Source organism: Balaenoptera borealis (genome assembly GCF_965194805.1).
Source record: "Balaenoptera borealis genome assembly, chromosome: 1".
In the NCBI taxonomy this organism is placed as follows: Eukaryota; Metazoa; Chordata; class Mammalia; order Artiodactyla; family Balaenopteridae; genus Balaenoptera; species Balaenoptera borealis.
Genome location: NC_138860.1, coordinates 58,592,513 through 58,606,339, shown reverse-complemented (window position 1 = coordinate 58,606,339; position 13,827 = coordinate 58,592,513). Strand labels below are relative to the sequence as shown.

Here is a 13,827-nt window from a genome sequence, read left to right as displayed (position 1 = left end):
GAGAGACCGAACCCTAGGACAAATGGTAAAAGCACAGCTATAAAGACAAAATCACACAAAGAAGCATACACATACACACTCACAAAAAGAGAAAAAGGAAAATAATATATTTATCTATATATAAAAAAAAAGGAAGAGAGCAACCAAATCAATAAACAAATCTATCAATGGTAATAAACTCTAAATATTAAACTAAGATAAATATAAAACCAGAAACAAATTAGATGAAGAAAGCAAACCCCAAGTCTACAGTTGCTTCCAAAGTCCACCACCTAAATTTTGGGAAGATTCATTGTCTATTCAGGTATTCCAGAGATACAGGGTACATCAATTTGATTGTGGAGATTTAATCCACTGCTCCTGAGGCTGCTGGGGGAGATTTCCCTTTCTCTTCTTTGTTCGCACAGCTCCCGGGGTTCAGCTTTGGATTTGGCCCCGCCTCTGTGTGTAGGTTGCCTGAGGGCATTTGTTCTTCACTCAGACAGGATGAGGTTAAAGTAGCAGCTGATTCAGGGGCTCTGGCTCACTCAGGCCAGGGGAGGAGGGAGGAGTACAGAATGTGGGACGAGCCTGTGGTGGCAGAGGTGGGCGTGACATTGCAGCAACCTGAGGCGCACTGTGTGTTCTCCCGGGGAAGTTGTCCCTGGATCATGGGACCCTGGCAGTGGCGGGTTGCACAGGATCCCGGGAGGGGAGGTGTGGATAGTGACCTGTGCTTGCACACAGGCTTCTTGGTGGCTGCAGTAGCAGCCTTAGCATCTCATGTCCGTCTCTGGTGTCCGCCCTGGTAGCTGCCACTTGCGCCCGTCTCTGGAGTTCGTTTAGGTGGTGCTCTGAATCCCCTCTCCTTGCACACCCCAAAACAATGGTCTCTTGACTTTTAGGCAATTCCAGACTTTTTCCAGGACTCTCTCCTGGCCAGCTGTGGTGCACTAGCCCCCTTCAGGCTGTGTTCACACAGCCAACCTTAGTCCTCTCCCTGCCATCTGAACTCCCAAGCCCAAGCCTCAACTCCCAGACCCCACCTGCTCCGGTGGATGAGCAGACAAACCTCTCAGGCTGGTGAGTGCTGGTCGGCACCGATCCTCTGTGCAGGAATCTCTCTGCCCTGCCCTCTGCACCCCTGTTGCTGCACTCTCCTCCATGGCTCTGAAGCTCCCCCCCCCACCACTCCCTGTCTCCGCCAGTGAAGGGGCTTCCTAGTGTGTGGAAACTTTTCCTCCTTCACAGCTCCCTCCCAGAGGTGCAGGTCTTGTCCCTATTCTTTTGTCTCTGTTTCTCCTTTTTTCTTTTGCCTTACCCAAGTACGTGGGGAGTTTCTTGCCTTTTAGGAGGTCTGAGGTCTTCTGTCAGCATTCAGTAGTTGTTCTGTAGGAGTTGTTCCACATGTAGATGTATTTTTGATGTATTTGTGGGCAGGAAGGTGATCTCCATGTCTTACTCCTCCACCATCTTGAAGGTACAACCCACTCCACCCCAGTTAGCTATTTACCAGTCCTGCTCCAAACTGTCAAGGGCTTGAAAAACAAGGAAAGCCTGAGAAACTGTCACAGCCAAGAGAACCCAAGGAGACAGGATGATCCACTGTAATGTGGCCTCCTGGAAGGGGTCAGTTCTGGAGGCTGCAAGTCCCCAGTCAGTGGGCCATCAGGGTTGGTTTCTGATAAAAGCTTTCTTCCTGGCGTTCAGATGGCTGCCTTGCTGTGTTCTCACATAGTGGAGAGGGCCTTTTTATGTTTTTTTAAAGGATGGGTCTGCTGTAACCTTTACTGAAGTTCGATCCTTTTGGTATCTTTAATTCAACAGGTTTCTCCCCTCTGGCTGGTGGGACTTAATGATTCCCAGTCCTACGTGAGCTCTGGGAATTGTTTGGTTTAGCGCTCCCTGGAAGTTGTTTTTTGCCTAGCCTTGTGGATTTTTACCTTAGCCATGCATGCATTCAAAGACTGGGGGAGACCCCTATGCACATTTGTAGACCTCTTTCTATTCATAGCTCCCTTTTATCTGGCACACGATCCTGTAAATTCTAGCAGCCTTGGCCTCCTTGAAATCCAATCTATGTCTCTTCGACTAAGCAGGACTGCTGGAATCTCTTTGGATTTTTCCTCCTTGCGTTGTTGTCCAGAAATTGCCTCCAAGTAGTAATTGAATGATTGTATGACTTATTTTGTTGTTTCTCTTCTTTCAAGCATCATAGTCCTGTACAACCTATGATTTCATGTCTGAAAACAATTGTTTTATATATTTTATCAGTTTTCTAGTTTACAGCAGAAATGTGTGTCTGAACCCTATTATGCTTTTAATCTAGAAAGAGAAATTACTGAGCTACTTTGCTTAACTGAAATTCTTAGTGGACGTTCGCTGCTCAGAGCCTTTTCAGTCTATTTTCTTACTTGAGTTACAAGAACAGTTGGCTTTTTCAACCATTAAAAGACCCAGATTTCTAGCTTCTCTCTAATCCTTTCTATTTCTGCTTGCAAAATGATAAGTTTCTTTTGTGAACTCATCTCTTTCTTAAATACCTTGCTTTAAGCAGCAAGGAACAATCAAGACAAATTAACATCCAGGCCCTTTTCAATAGCTTCTCCTTTCAGTAGGCACTTAGTCTGCCTTACAACTTATCACATGCGGTAGGTTTACAAAATACACAGCTACTGTATAACATGAATCTTCATCTTTCCATGTTGCAATACTTGTTTCCTTACTACCCAATCTTGCTAAGCCAGGTTTTCATTATGGCAGCTCTCTTCTTCAGAGTACCATTGTTTGTACTGATATACAGTAATAAATAGACTGAAACATGTAGTGGTGCAAACAGTAGAAATGTCTATGTTGAGTTGATTTTCAGGGTAGTGTGGGATAGTGTGGTGTTTCTTGTCTATGACATCATTCATAGATGCCCAGATACTTATATTTGTCACCCATAGCGACTTAAGGACTTATTATGGTTAGATCCAGCAAGTGGAAGGTGAAAGAGCTGGCAGGAGAACACGTGGGAAGTTATACAGACCAAGCCTAGAAGTGGCACATATCACTTCACCCACTTCCACTGGCTAGAACTCAGTACAGGCAGATTATAAGGGAGATTGTGACTCAATTGTAAGGGAGATTTGAAAATATAGTTAAGCTGTGTGCCAAGGAAGAGGAAGAAAATGGATTTGGGTGGAGAAAAAGCAGGGAGATTTAAGTATACAGGAGTCCCCCTAATACATGGGGTATATGTCCCAAGACCCCCAGGAGATGCCTGAAACCGTGGAAAGTACTAAACCCTATATATACTATGTTTTTTCCCTATACATACATACTCGAGGTGTGACAGGAAAACTAACAGGAATTTCTTTTTCCATCACAGTTTCAATAGAAGATTGATTTTTACCATTGATCTTTGCAACCTCAGCTTATGATTTTTTTCTTTCCTTATTAAGTTGAGAACTTGTGCCTTTTCAATTAAAGGAAGCACTTTACAGCTTCTCTTTGGCATATCCAAATTGCCCTCATCACTACTCTTATGCTTTGGGGTCATTATTAAGTGAAATAAAGGTTACTTGAACACAAGCATTAAGATACTGTGACAGTCGATCTGATAACCAAGAGGGCTACTAGGTAACTAATGGGTAGATACGCTGGACAAAGGGATGATTAACATCCAGGGTGATGGGGCAAGATGGTGGGAGATTTCATCACGTTACTCAGAATGGTGCTCAATTTAAAACTTATAAAGTGTTTAGTTCTGGAATTTTTCATTTAAGATTTTTGGACAACAGTTGACCTCTGGTAAATGAAATCATAGAAAGTGAAACTGCAGATGGGGGTGGGAACTACTGTATGTGGATTCTTTTTCTTTTGTTCCTTCATGCCTTAGTCTATTTTGGAGTACAGATTCTCAGTGAAAGAACCACTCTATACCTAAATTTTCTTATCTTTGGAGTAATTCTTTTTCCTTTCCCTTTCTTATATCCTGTCTCCCTTTGCCCTCTCTTTCTCCTCTCCCTTCCTTCCACAAATATTAAATCTTTCAAGCACTGCACTAGATTCTGGGTATAAATCGGTGAGCAAGATAATCTCTGTTACCATAGCAACAGTAATTTTTATGTTTTCTATTATTTACTTAATATTTTACCTAGTACCACATGCAGTAATATTACCGGATGACTTTGAAAATGAGAACTGTGTTATTCAGAACTGTTGGAAAGTAACAAGAAAATAATGTTAATGGAAGACTTATAGGAAAAAAAGATGAAACTATTCCTATTCATCACTGATTGCTTTCAGAAGTAAAATATTCCATAATCTTTGCCAAACAGAAAGAACAGCATTTACTTCAAACCACCCCCCACTCAAATACCACCAAAGCCCAAAACAACAACAAAAAAGATGCATTAGCTGAAGGACATCTAATTTCCTAAGTCTGTTTTTAATTTTGCTGTATACATGTTTACACTAATTCTTCATTGATTTTGTTTTTCATTGCTGCCGTTTCAGTGTACACAGTGTTCCAGATTACCTTTCTGGCAACTGCTAATGTGGTTCGTGGCTTGGTTTTGTCCCATTTCTTAATTAGATGAAACAACACACTACTTACAATTCAGTTGCCTATATAAATGGAAGAAATGGCAGTGTTCTTATAGGAAAATCACTGTATTGACAACAAACCTAGGTAACATGGTAGAATGGTATCATATTTCTTTTTTGGAATTTGTATTTCAATTCTTGTCTAAACCTAAGAAAAGTAAACATGCTTTTTACTCATTTATTCATTTGATAAATAAACATTTGAGTTCCCACTCTGTGTTTGGCACCTATATGAATTGCTTGGAATACGTAGATTAGATGTTGTCCTTATTCTTGAAGAGATCATGGCTTAGACAGACAAATAAGCAGATTCCTAATGTCATATAAGAACTATGATTTCAGTGTATGCAGAGAGCTCTGAAGTCACAGAGAAAAGGTTCCAAACTTAAACTTGTGGGAGCCTGATTAAGGACCTGCAGGAGAGGCCTATAAAGTATTTTGAAGGATGAGTAGGAAATAACCAAAAAAAGAAGAGAGGGAAGGATATTTGAAACTGAGAGGGATAGCATTGTGAAGGTGAAGAGGCAAGAATGCATGATCACATGGAGAGCTACAACTTATTGAGTGTGACAGGAGCTTAGGACTGGAGTAGAGTGGAAGTAGTAGTGAGAAACAAAATTGGTGAGATCACAATTTTCATTTATTGAGTGGTTTTTATGTACCAAATACTTTACATGTGTTATGTTATTTAATTGTCTTTAATTCATAGACTTTAGTTTTTAGAGCAATTTTACATATTCACAGAAAAACTGAGTAGAAGGTACAGTTTCCATATATGTCCTGTCCCCATACATGCATAACCTCTCCAACTATTAATATCCCCCACTAGACTGGTACATTTGTTACAATTGATGAACCTACATTGACGCTCAAAGTTCAGAGTTGACATTAGGGTTCACTCTTGGTGGTGTACACCCTATGGGTTTGGACAAATGTATAATGACATGTATCCATCATTGTAATATCATACAGAATAGTTTTCACTGCCCTAAGAACTTCTGTGCCCCACCTTTTCATTCCTGCCTCCCCTAACCACTGGCATCCACTAATCTTTTTATTGTCTCCATAGTTTTACCTTTTCCAGAATGTCATATTGTTGGAATCATACACCATAAAGCCTTTTCAGATTGTCTTCTTTCACTTAGTAATATGAATTTAAGGTTACTCCATGTTTTTTCATGGTTTGATAGCTCATTTCTTTTTCGCACTAAATAATATTCCATTGTCTGGATGTATCACAGTTCATTTATCCATTCACCTACTGATGGACATCTTGGTTGCTTTGAAGTTTGGCAATTATAAGTAAAGCTGCTATGAACATCTCTATGCAAGTTTTTGTATGGGCATGTTTTCAGCTCCTTTGGGTAAATATGAAAGAGTACAATTACTGAATCATATGGTAAGATTATGTTTAGTTTTGTAAGAAACTCCCAAACCATCTTCCAAAGTGGCTGTACCATTTTACATTCCCACCAGCAGTGAATGAGAGTTGCTCACATTCTCCCCATTCTTGCCTGCATTTGGTATTGTCAGTGTTTTGGATTTTGGCCATTCTAATAGGTGTGCAGTGATTTCTTACTGTTGTTTTAATTTGCAACTCCTTAATGCAGTTGCAGACCTGACTGCAACTGTAATGGACCTGAAGACCTGTTCAGGTCTTTCACCCATTTTTAAATCAAGTTGTTTCTTTCTCCCCCTGTCTAAAGCACAGAGAGATTTTTCTCAGATAGTCACTGTGAGAACCTGGTTGAGCTCCTAGAAGCAAAACTCACAAAAGTATGGGTACCCTCTATGACTGGGTCCCCCTGGAGTTTTTAACTCTTAGACTGCCCACACTGAGCTTCCAGCAACTCATCAATTACAGTTTAGGTTTTTCTGCCTAGGCCCTGGTTCCCGCAGAGTTTTCTGCTTTTGTGTTTCTGCTCCACTAAGTTGTGATTCTTTGTATTCACCTATCTGTCTTTCCAAATTTGGGGGACAGTGGTTTGCTCTGTGGCTTCACTTCTCTGATGAATCTCAGAAGCGTTGTTAATTTTTCAGTTGTTCACTTGTTAGGACACAGTGGTAACTTCCAAGCCCCTTACATGGTGGACCAGAAACCAGAAGTCCTATTATGTAATTTTAAAACATAGGTTTGTTATTTCCTCATTTTATTGATGAGTTAGAGTGAACATGTAACTTATTCTTCTGTTTGAAGTCATTCGAGAGTTAAAGGGAATGCTGTTAATAATTATCCCAGACATCAAATGTAAACTGTGATGATTACCTTTTTGACGTGGTTACACCTGATGAGGAAACTAATGTCTTGGAGCTAACAAGGGAAACCGATGGGACTTGAATCCAAACAGTCCAATCCTTGACTCAATGCTGTTAGATCTATGCTATATATAAGAATCAGATTTTTGAAGTGCCTTGTATGTTTTTTCTAGGTCTTTGTCAGGACTTGTCAGTACTCATCATTGTGGCTATTCTTTACTGAAGAGAAACATAATTGAAACACAGTATCACACATTATTTATTAGCTCTTAATGTATTATTTTATATTTTCCTTTTAGTTGGAGGGCAATAATTTTATTACATTACTTTTTACTTTACATACTACTCTACATAACCTCTTCTGAATCTGGAAGTTGTTCTTCTTCCCAGAATTCTGGACTTGAAAGAGACATCTAGTTAAACCTTTAGTTCTGTAGATAAACAGGCCCAGATGATGTAAATAACTTGCCAAATAACACAGCTAATCACTTGTGGAATCTAGCTAAGAATTGAGAGGCAGAAAAATATAGTGATTAAAAATGGAATTAGGTTGCCTGCCTTCTACACCCTACAGCCTGCAAGCCTTTGGGCAAGTGTATTTTTCCTTTCCAAGTCTCACTTTGAGGAAAGTGTAATTGAGAAATAATAGTACCTATCTCACAGAGTTGTTTCAAGTCTATGTCTGGCACATAATCAGGACTCAACAAACGGTCTCTATTATTATTTTTATCTGAGTCTTTATATTTCCAGTGAAATGCTTTTAAAAACATGCTGCCTTTGAATCTCTTCAGGCAATGTCTTTTTCAGATCTAATAGCGTAGGTCTTGAGTCTGCCAGCAGGCATTCATTGATTATTTAAGTTGCCTACTTGTATAACTAAGAGTGAAAAAGAAAATAATTCCATTGGCCATTTCTGGGACACCACTAAGCATAGACTTTTCTGCCTTTTCAGAAATAGGGAGTAGTAAAGAAAATAGTTTTAAAATTTAACTCTTATTTTTATTAATGTTATAAATGTACATCACTTCAGAAAAACCAGTCTCTAAGGCTTTTAATAAAAACTTTTAGTCCCTTGCCCACTCCTCCTGACTCTGGATTACTGATTTCCAGAGACTACCACTTTCAACCCTTTTAACTTTCTTTTGTTATTTACCTCCATATTTAAGGATTTGGCTGTCTCCCATACCCACATATACTTACACACACATATATACACTTACCTCCCCAATTCTACTAATATAACTATATCATATTTTGCTAAATGAATATTTATGATTCTAAAAATATTATTGACAACTGAACCATGTGTTAAATTGTGATTAACTTTCCTTACTTGAGTGATACTGCTGTCTTTGAGGTTGATAGTTGTCTCTTTTTTTGTTTGTTTGCATAGTCTACATATCTATCACCAGTGCATTCCCAGCCTCTCCTACAGAAGTCTAAATCTCTTAATACCTTCAAAAGCATTAGGCTTTAAGTATCCTATCACTTTCATTTTATTTTCTTGGTGGGGGAAGATATCTCTTCAGTAATCTTTGTCCTCTTATTCTAAGAGATACTGACTGCTCTCCTGGCCTTAAACTGGGATCTACACCATCCTAAAAATTCCCTTCTTTTTCTGGTTAGATTGGATTCCCTGCTTCCTGGATTTCCTGTCTACGTCTTTGTTAGTTTGTTCCCATGTTTGATGGAACACATCTTTTAGTAATTGTCCCTCCCCCCCCAACAAAAAAAAAAGGAGAAAGGGAGGTAAAATATTTTGAGATTTTGCATGTCTGAAAATATCTTTTCCTACTGTCATATTTATTGGTAGTTTAGAATTCTAGTCTAGAAATTATCTTTCTCTCAGAATTTTGAAAACATTGCTCTGCGGGTTTTTAGTTTCCAGTTTGCTGCTGGGAAGATTGATGCTGTAATGATTCTTAAAACTTTTTTTTTTTAATAGCTGTTTTTTAACTTCTACGGGAGCTCTTTAGGATATTTTATTTGTTCCCAGTATTATGAAATCTTATACTTATATGCCATATTGTGTGTGTGTATGTGTGTGTATGTTTTTCATATTGTGTTGGGCACTTGATGGGTTCATTCAATCCCTAAATTCGTCTTTCACTTATAGGACATCTTATTGAATAGTATGTCCCCACATCCCCAACTGTTTCTGTTTGTCATTCTCTCTCTTATTGGAATGCCAATCATTCAGATGTTGTATCTTCCGAATCATTTCTCTAGTTTTAAAAAAGTTTTTCCTTTCCAATTATTTACTTCTTTTTCTTTTGTTTTCTGGAGGGCTTCCTAACTTTGTATTCCAACATTATTATTTCTGCTCTCATATTTTTAATTATTGAAAATTCTTTTTGTTTGTTCAAAAATTTCCTTTTATGGCATTCTATTTTTGTCCCATGAATGCTATGAGCTCTCCTTTCTGTCTGAGGATATTAATACAAGTAATAGTTTTCTTCTGTATTTTGCATTATCTTTGTTTTCTTTAAGTTCAGCTTTATAATGTTTATTTGTTTTGGTCTCATATTATTGAATCTCCTTGGCTGTCCATTCATATTTAAAGGTGAAATATTATCAGGTGGTTGGAGTTCTGTGTAGGTGTTCTTGAATTATGGAATGATAGACTTCACAGCAGAATGATTTATTAGACTATTTTAATTATTGTTCTTTTGAATATCAATATATATGTTTTTCTCTTGGAATGGTTAGTATCCCCAGACCATTGTTCCAGTCTCTTGCTTGGGGGGTTAAAGTCTGCCAGCCATCTCTTTCTTGAAGTCAAATTAAGGAACTGGCCTGGGGAGGGGGTCCCTGCCATTCTCTATGTAGAATTTTACTTAATCATCCTCTTTTAATACCAGATCCATCCAAACTGGGCCAGGTGCCCGTGAGTTCAGAGTTTTTTTTCTAGTTCAATCTTTCCAGAGAGTAAACCTGCACTGTCCTGCCAGGAAGGACCAGGGCAGCTCCTAGCTATGTTACCCAAGGAAATCTGACTGCTTCCATCCAGTACTTCTATTTTCAGCTTCAGCTGCTACCACTACTCTCCATAGTTTTCAGAGCTTTCTGTCCCCCAGGTCTTGAATCTTACTGAGATGCTGTGATGTAAATTATTTAGTTTCTGGGCATCTCCTGTTGTTGGCTTTCTTGGATGCAGTTTTCCTCTTTCTCTGATATGTTAAGTTGGTTAGCAGTCATACAGCTAGATTTACAGTTTCAAAAATTTTCTGCATTCCTTTCCCATTTTCTTTGACTTTCTTGGTTTAAGCCTTTTAAATTAAAAAAAAAATTATTTTTTTACCACGATAAGCAGTATATTGGTTAAAAGCATGGACTCTGGAACAAAACTGCCCAGATCCACTTCTTATATGACCTTGGGAAAGTTATTTAATCTCTCTCTGCCTTAGTTTCCTCATCTTAAAAAATTAGTAGTTAGAGTACTTTTTAAGATTAAATAATTTCCAATGCTTTACTTTACAGATGAGGGAGCTGAGACCCAGAGAATTAATTGACTTGCCTTGAGACTAGAATCCAAGGCTCAGAATTCCTATTTCAGGCTTCTTTATATTAAGTCATATTTCCTTTTCTGTGAGTTTATTTTGGGGGATGATGGTATCCTATATGTAGTTTTCTTCTTTTTATGTTTTTGACCTCAGGTACTCAGAAATGGATCAATAATAAGCTCTGGTTTATGACACACCCATATCATTGGTCCATGTGTAGCGTATTTTTTTGTTTTTAATAATGTGATACATAAAAAATTAAAACATCCATATTGTGTGCAATCCCTGGGAGGAAAATTTAAATGTATCATTTCCATGTATGCAGAGTACAAAAATAAACTCATACATTTAAAAGTACTTTGGTGAAGCAGCTATTTGTTTTTTTCTCTCCTGAATCAAGAGTTATCTTATGGATGGGTGGTTTGCAACTCTCTGCCTCAACCCGTTGACATTCACCAGACTGGGGTAGTAGTGGATTAGAAAACAAAGTAAGATGGAGAGGAACAGGGAAAGAACCAGGATATGAGTGCTTTGCAATTAACATTGAGACATATATGTCTCTGAAACTTGTTAGTATTCTGCAAATTGTGTAATGTGGGGTTTGTTTGTGATGCAGGTCTAAGAACCATTGGAGTCATCACCAAACTGGATCTTATGGATGAGGGAACGGATGCCAGGGATGTCCTAGAGAATAAGCTGCTGCCGCTTCGCAGGGGTAATGTACTGAGTCCTGTACAGGACTTCCTTTGATGATGTGGCAGAGAAACAACTGGGAAAACAATGGGAAGCTGGATTTTAGTGCCTCCACAGTTGTGAGGAATGGATTGATGATTAGTTAAACATTTTACGGAATGGCATGGTGTTCCCAAATGATGTATTAAAAATTATCCAAAGGGAGAAGTATTCCTTCAAATAATAAGAAAACGGGAAAAGGAAGATGTTTGAAGGGAGGGTATAAATATCCATCCTAGACTGCATACATGTATACTGTTTAAGTCTGAATTATTTACTTGCCTGCTATATGACAAAACTGCTTAGAGATTTACTCTATTTAAATGCACAGATCTTTTAAGGACAAAGGACATTATTTTGTTAATGCTAAAAAAATCAACATTAGCCAAATCATCCAGCCGTTGTTAAATACTGATATCTCAAACTGAGTTTTGTAAAGAGATCTATTCTTCAGGCCCTGAAATAATTTTGTTTTTCTTATTCAGCCTCTTCAAAGCTTTAAAATTTCCCCAGAATAAATCAAAGGTGTCCCAACTCCATAGGTGTGTGTTTTGTTTTAGGTTACGTGGGGGTGGTAAACAGGAGCCAGAAGGACATAGATGGGAAGAAGGATATAAAGGCTGCCACGTTGGCAGAAAGGAAATTTTTTCTCTCACACCCGGCTTACAGACATATTGCTGATCGGATGGGGACCCCACACCTTCAGAAGGTCCTTAATCAGGTAAAGATGTTTTCTTCAAGCAAAAAGAACAATGATAAAATATGTAAATGACTATTGGAATCCATATTTCTTACTTTTATACTCTTTTTCTAAACTAAGACATTTAGCATAATGATAGAAATTAAAAAGATGAATACTTGGATCCAGACTGTTACCATTCTAAGTGACCAGACTCCACCTTAATATTATTGAAAAAATAGCACACAAAGCAGAAATACATATTTATTTGGAACAGTGAGCAGGGGAATACATTTTAGCACATGTTTGCTCATAATATATAGTTATCTTAAGGAGTTAAACTTGTATATCTCTGAAAAGTCAGTCTCTTGGCATCTGTTTTTGAAATATCAGTCTGTGATGGTTAGGTTAAATTTTCTGTATGGTTTTGTTTAGGATTGATTTGTTCCTTAATTTACAATCTTGAAAATACATAAGCAATTATTGATCTACATTCCTCTAAGAAGCTTTTCCAGAGAATCCCTTTCCCTGTGACAGATAGAATTAGGCCCTCTGCCTCCCCTCATCCCACGCACGTACACATTTCTTGCATAAAAATTCAGCAGGCTTGGCCACATATTTTCCTGCCCTTAGTAGAGTTAAGTGTCATTGTCATTGAGTGTAGAGCTCCCACCCCAAGTTTTGATCACATTGACTCAGTGAGCAGCTTTTCTCACAAGAAGCACTCTGGAGGGGAGCTTCAAGATAGTGGAAGAGTAAGACGTGGAGATCACCTTCCTCCCCACAAACACATCAGAAATACATCTACATGTGGAACAACTCCTACAGAACACCTACTGAATGCTGGCAGAAGACCTCAGGCCTCCCAAAAGGCAAGAAACTCCCCACATACCTGGGTAGGGCAAAAGAAAAAAGAAAAAACAGAGACAAAAGAATAGGGACAGGACCTGCACCGGTCGGAGGGAGCTGTGAAGGAGAAAAGGTTTCCACACACTAGGAAGCCCCTTCGCGGGCGGAGATTGCAGGTGGCGGGGGGTGGGGGGAAGCTTTGGAGCCATGGAGGAGAGCGCACCAACAGGGGTGCGGAGGGCAAAGCGGAGAGATTCCCGCACAGAGGATCGGTGCCGACCAGCACTCAGCAGCCCAAGAGGCTTGTCTGCTCACCCGCTGGGACGGGCGGGGGTTGGGAGCTGAGGCTCGGGCTTCGGAGGTTGGATCCCAGGGAGCGGACTGGGGTTGGTGGCGTGAACACAGCCTGAAGGGGGCTAGTGCACCACAGCTAGCCGGGAGGGAGTCCGGGAAGAAGTCTGGACCTGCCGAAGAGGCAAGAGACTTTTTCTTGCCTCTTTGTTTCCTGGTGTGCGAGGAGAGGGGATTAAGAGCACAGCTTAAAGGAGCTCCAGAGAGGGGTGCGAGCCGTGGCTATCAGCGCGGACCCCAGAGACGAGCATGAGACGCTAAGGCTGCTGCTGCCACCACCAAGAAGCCTGTGTGCAAGCACAGGTCATTATCCACACTGCCCCTCCCGGGAGCCTGTGCCGCCTGCCACTGCCAGGGTCCCGTGATCCAGGGACAACTTCCCCCGGAGAACGCACAGCGCGCCTCAGGCTGGTGCAACGCCACGCTGGCCTCTGCCGCCACAGGCTTGCCCCACATCCGTACCCCTGCCTCCCCCCCGGCCTGAGTGAGCCAGAGCCCCCGAATCAGCTGCTACTTTAACCCCATCCTGTTTGAGTGAAGAACAGACGCCCTCAGGCGACCTACACACAGAGGCGGGTCCAAATCCATCGCTGAACCCCAAGATCTGTGCGAAAAAGAAGAGAAAGGGAAATTTTTCCCAGCAGCCTCAGGAGCAGCGGATTAAATCTCCACAATCAACTTGATGTACTCTGCATCTGTGGAATACCTGAATAGGCAACAAGTCATCCCAAACTGAGGAAGTGGAGTTTGGGAGCAACGATATTTATATTTTTTTTCCCTTTTTCTCTTTTTGGGAGTGTGTATGTGTATGCTTCTGTGTGTGATTTTGTCTGTATAGCTTTGCTTTTACCATTTATCCTAGGGTTCTGTCTGTCCGTTTATTTT

General features: G+C 40.0%; 1 protein-coding gene across 6 annotated transcripts in view; it reads left to right on the top strand.

Annotated features, from left to right (window-relative positions):
* The window catches only part of DNM3 (dynamin 3), a 576,662-nt gene that overhangs the window by 193,409 nt on the left and 369,426 nt on the right, over nucleotides 1-13,827 (top strand). For all 6 annotated transcript variants that reach the window (XM_082382854.1, XM_082382856.1, XM_082382851.1 and 3 more), the window contains exons 5-6: nucleotides 10,948-11,046; nucleotides 11,624-11,784. In XM_082382854.1, the coding sequence (XP_082238980.1) occupies nucleotides 10,948-11,046; nucleotides 11,624-11,784 (260 nt within the window). The remainder of the gene's footprint in view (nucleotides 1-10,947; nucleotides 11,047-11,623; nucleotides 11,785-13,827) is intronic.